The following is a 5308-nucleotide window of genomic DNA, read 5'->3' as shown; positions in this document are numbered from 1 at the left end:
GAGAGAGAGAAGTGGTTTGATTTTTAATTGGGTTGTTTCGCGTGTTTTGAGTTTTTACCTTGTTTTGTACTCAAAACACTCAAAATGACTTTTTCAGCATTTTCTGTTTTCTTTGCATTTTTTTTTTTTTGTTTTGCAAAATTCATTTTCGAAAATGAGAAGAATAACGCGTTTTCACCGTTTTGAAAAATCGAAAACAGAAAACGGCTTGAAAACGACAAAGAGAACAGGCCCTTAGTTTTTGGGACAATGTGGAATGAAGGATGTTACTGTTGTATGGATAATATGGGACATGAAATGATGACCAGACGAAAATACTCGTACTAGAAATGGACAAAACTAGAAGTAAATGATGATTTTCGTGATGAAATGTTGAATTGATGTTGCCAATGCAAAGATTGAAAGGATATAATGATTTTCTTAAACGTACAAAATGATAGGATATTTTGTGCTAATTATCATTTTCTTTTTAATTTTTATCTAATTAACGACCGATTCGGATGAAGCCATGCAAATTTTCAATGTCCCCCCATCCCACCCCAAAAAAAAAAAATCCTTGATCTTTCATTAAGTTAGAACTTATCGATTGGTAGAGACACATTAAATTGTGTTAGTCGAAAGATGACAAACTAATAGATATGGACTCTTCAAAAACCATCGACACGTATCTTATATTTTTATAGTACTATAGAGCCTCGTCCTTAAATGTAAGTTTCCTTTTCAAAAAGTGACAATTAATTTTGTTGAATTTGACAATTAATTTTGTAGCTCATTGTGATTTTCAATTGTTTTAACATTTTAGATAATTTTATCGAGCACTTCACAACAATGATGGACCCAATCTGTTTTCGTGTAAGTTTAGCATTGTTAATTGTTTTTAATGTGTTGCCTCTGTTCGATTTTATTGAAAATTAAAATTTTAGTAGAATTTTATTAAAAAAATGAAATATGGTCGAAAATTTGATAAAAATTATGGATCCAATAAAATATGTGGTTAAAATTAATTGTTGACTATAACTTAAATGTCTATCAATTTTTTAATTATACCAAATAGAGATTTAACTTAAATTTCTACCAATTTTTTAATCAAACCAAGGTAAGATTTCAACACTCTAACGTTGAATGATCTATACTTTTTTTTCCCAATTAATTAAAATAATTTGATAAAGTCCTGCATCATCAAGGTTGCGTTTAATATACCGAACTAGCTCAAAATAAAGTTTAAAATAAGAGATTATCGATGCTATACACAAGATAATTTGTAGTTAAAATTAATTATTGACTATAACTTAAATGTCTATCAATTTTTTAATTATACCAAACAGAGATTTAACTTAAATTTCTACCGATTTTTTAATCAAACCAAGCTAAGATTTCAGCACTCTAACGTTGAATGATCTATACTTTTTTTTTCCCAATTAATTAAAATAATTTGATAAAGTCCTGCATCATCAAGGTTGTGTTTAATATACCGAACTAGCTCAAAATAAAGTTTAAAATAAGAGATTATCGATGCTATACACAAGATAATTTGTAGTTAAAATTAATTATTGACTATAACTTAAATGTCTATCAATTTTTTAATTATACCAAACAGAGATTTAACTTAAATTTCTACCAATTTTTTAATCAAACCAAGCTAAGATTTCAACACTCTAACGTCGAATGATCTATACTTTTTTTTTTCCCAATTAATTAAAATAATTTGATAAAGTCCTGCATCATCAAGGTTGCGTTTAATATATCGAATTAGCGCAAAATAAAGTTTAAAATAAGAGATTATTGAAACTATACACAAGACAATTTGTTGTTTGATGCATGGATATGGTAGTTTTTTTTTTTATTGTTTCATCAATCAAATAACAAATTACAATGTGTATGTCATATAAGACGACTAGCAGTAGTTTTCACTATGAATAATATTCATACTAAATAAATAGTATTACTGTATTAGTGTTGATTAATGCCCTATTTGAGCTTAATTATTTCCTTATTAAAATGAAAAATATGACCGTTATCCATCAAATTAAGCAATCATATTTGACTTTTTATCTTTTGTGTGAAGGCCCATAACGACTATATTTTTCATTCTCATTTTTACAATAATATGGTTCAAACGAGAGCTAAATAGTTTATTACTTTTTCTAGGTTTTTATTTAAAAGAATATTATTTGCACTTTCTTTTTTTAAGCTAATTAGGTAACAAAATGCAGACGAGGAGTAGAGTTTGACTCGATAAAAGAGACGTGCAAACTGCACGGCTTGAAAAAAAACTCATAAAAACTATTTGTCAACTTTACTTCACTATGTATTATCTATTTAATATTATTCCTTCTAATTTTATGCATAATTTTTGGTACTAACTACGCAAGATAGATTTTTTTTTTCTTCTTCTTTGCAAGCTACTCTTTCTTTACCCAGTTTTTCCAGAAGGTTTAGCTGCTCGAAGTTTAACATCATTCAAGTTTTCAGGTACTCCATGCACATAGATTTTGCGAATATATACACAACAAAGCACTTTTTACTCAATTCAGAAGGTTTACTGAAGCATTTTTTTTGCTCGAGTCTTTGATTTGATTCAATAATCTTTTTTAACATTCTATATAAGATCTGTCTGTGTTACTCGATTTAAATCTCTAAAGTTGAATTATACACTTGATGTAGGACAATCGTATATTTGTAATAGGATAAAAGTTAGTTAATTTTTAATAGGATTGTCCTGCATCAACATTATTGTTGAAAAAATGTAATATTGGTGCATTGATTACCAGGTCTGGGTAAATTGACAAATTCTCTCTCCAGATATGAAGATATGTAATAATCATTAATTATTTCTATTTTCTGTGAGTTTGTTGACTGAATTGTTCACTGGGATTCTACTGCATATAGAAATGTGGAAGCTGAAAATTGCGGAGGGAGGGAACCCATGGTTGCGCAGTGTGAACGGTCATGTTGGTAGGCAAATCTGGGAGTATGATTCGAATGCTGGGTCTCCAGAAGAGCTGGCGGAGATCGAAAAGCTTCGTGAGCAATTTCGCAGCCAGAGATTTGAGAAAAAGCACTCCTCTGACCGTCTTATGAGATTTCAAGTTCAGTGAGGCCTTATTTAGCTCTATTATTTTATGGCTTTATTCTTTATTTTCAATCATCAAAAACCTTACTAAAGTTGTTGCAGTTTATCATGTATGCAAGTGTTTTTATTCGTTTTCAAAATCCATAATCTTTTCTTGAACACAATTCAAGGGTAGTTAAGAGGTATTAAATTTCATGCCCCAATACTCCCAAACAAGGTTATTAGTATTAAGAAACAAACCAAATGAACCAAGTGATAGAAAATTGTTTTACTGCTCAAAATCACAATGCTAAAGCTTATATTATCATATTTAGTGCATGTTATTGTAATTAGTTATATTAGTATCCGCTTGTGCATGTTCATTTAATCAAACGAGTGGAAGTTTGATGACTCTTTGTATAAGGGGCTCACAGCATGCCAAATTGACAAAACATTAAAAAAACAGGAATAAGGAAATGGTGGTGGTGTCAGTATAGAGGATCCTATTATCGTATAGAGTGATTACTTTGATTATTTAAGTTTGATTATTCAGAAGAAAGTTGACATTAATATGACGTGGTGCATATGGTTAGGGCGAGTTGGATAAAGCGGACAAGTGCTATGCAAGTTCTATAGAATTTGTTGTTAGAACAGTTATGCTTTGTATATTTTCAGTCAATGCTGCATATTCAGGACTCACGTGGTGAGTGACTTCAGAGTCAATATAGAGGGCAATTTCGGAGGTGTTGGGAGGCTGGGGTGCTACCTTAGGAGCCAGGGGGTCAGAATCTGTAGGTGAGTAAGGATTCTGAGTATAATTCTGAACTTGGTTAGCGTGTGCCTCTGGTTGGGGTGGAGAGGCTGGTAATTCATCTTGGCTCTTTGGTGGCATATTAGTGAATGTGGCCACGAGTCTGACACTTGAGGTTCTTCACTGTTGTTTAAAAAGTTACATTTTGGTGGCCATTTTTGTTTTGAGTATGATGCCTGTGGTTTTCCCAAGGTCCTGGACCGGGGACCGGTATAATTTCTACTGACTGGAAGGCTTGAAACCCACTTTGATAGTTTTGTTATCATTGCTTGAATTGAAAAGGAGANGGGACCGGTATAATTTCTACTGACTGGAAGGCTTGAAACCCACTTTGATAGTTTTGTTATCATTGCTTGAATTGAAAAGGAGATTTCGAAAACTTTTTGTTATCTTGTAGTTAGAGAGATTAGCTCAAGCAAATTGTATTTTTCTGGACTGAATTCTATCTTTCCAATCGACATTCATAACTAACTAGTAAACTGTGTTTATCATCAATTGAAGGTCTGTGTGTTCTAATAAGTGTTGAGGCGACAAATGGATTATATTGAACTCCTATTCATCAAGCAAATAGGCTAGAAATACCTGATATGATATTGTCTCACCTATGGTAGCAAATTTATCAATTACCTCCTTAATTTCAACTATATGATAGAAATAGGGACACATTCCTTTTTGATTTCTGCGAGCACTGACCTCAAGCCAAGAACACGTGCGGTGGTGTTAGATAAATATACCTTCTATAGGGTCTCTCAGATTTGTTGAGTTGTTGTATGTCCTACAATCTTGCTCATCATGGCTTCTGTAAGTGAAGCATATTTTCGGGTCATGACAAGCCTGTGGAATCTCTGCCGTTGTGTGTAATGAGGATTTCCTATTTGTTGCTGCAAATCCAGAAATTTGGGATGACACTGCAGTGAACCATCAAGTAATTCTTCAAGCCCATTAGCTATCATAACATTTAGTAGGTGATTCTTCCACAATGGGTCCTTTGTTTGGTCTAATTTTACTGTGAGGGAAAGGATCTGTGAGGTTAGGCATGTACACGTGTGTTTGAGGAAACTGAAAAGTATTTTTAAGAAGAGGAGGAGCTCTATTATGAACTGTATGTGGAGGAACCATGGTGGGTTGATTTTCAGGAGGTTGGTTGTTATCGATTTATGTAAAGCTGGTAGTATCAGGCTACCAGCTCCAGTCATTTGTGAATTTACATCAATGGTAGCTCTGATACCATAACAGAATTGAAATTTTGGAGAAGATGTTCAGCTAATTGCTGATATGAGGCACCTTATATTTATACTGCAAACTGTACAAAATATATCCGGATGGACATGCTATACAAATGTATACAAAAAAATAACAAACAAATGATTAGTCTAACTATCTAGTAACAGAAGGTAATAAACAGAAAATGGCATCTTTTGGCAGAGGAGGCATATTATGGGTAT

The 5308-nt window shown here is 32.4% G+C and overlaps 1 protein-coding gene across 1 annotated transcript in view; it reads left to right on the top strand.

Annotated features, from left to right (window-relative positions):
* Positions 1-5271: 5271 nt before the first annotated feature.
* Positions 5272-5308, top strand: part of LOC111365526 (cycloartenol synthase-like) — a 6404-nt gene continuing 6367 nt past the window's right edge. The window contains exon 1 of the mRNA XM_022986081.1: positions 5272-5293. Within this exon, the coding sequence (XP_022841849.1) occupies positions 5272-5293 (22 nt within the window). The remainder of the gene's footprint in view (positions 5294-5308) is intronic.

The sequence above is a fragment of the Olea europaea genome, chromosome 17, assembly GCF_002742605.1.
Source record: "Olea europaea var. sylvestris chromosome 17, O_europaea_v1, whole genome shotgun sequence".
In the NCBI taxonomy this organism is placed as follows: Eukaryota; Viridiplantae; Streptophyta; class Magnoliopsida; order Lamiales; family Oleaceae; genus Olea; species Olea europaea.
The sequence above is the reverse complement of the archived record's forward strand: the minus strand, read 5'-3'. Positions and strand labels throughout refer to the sequence as shown.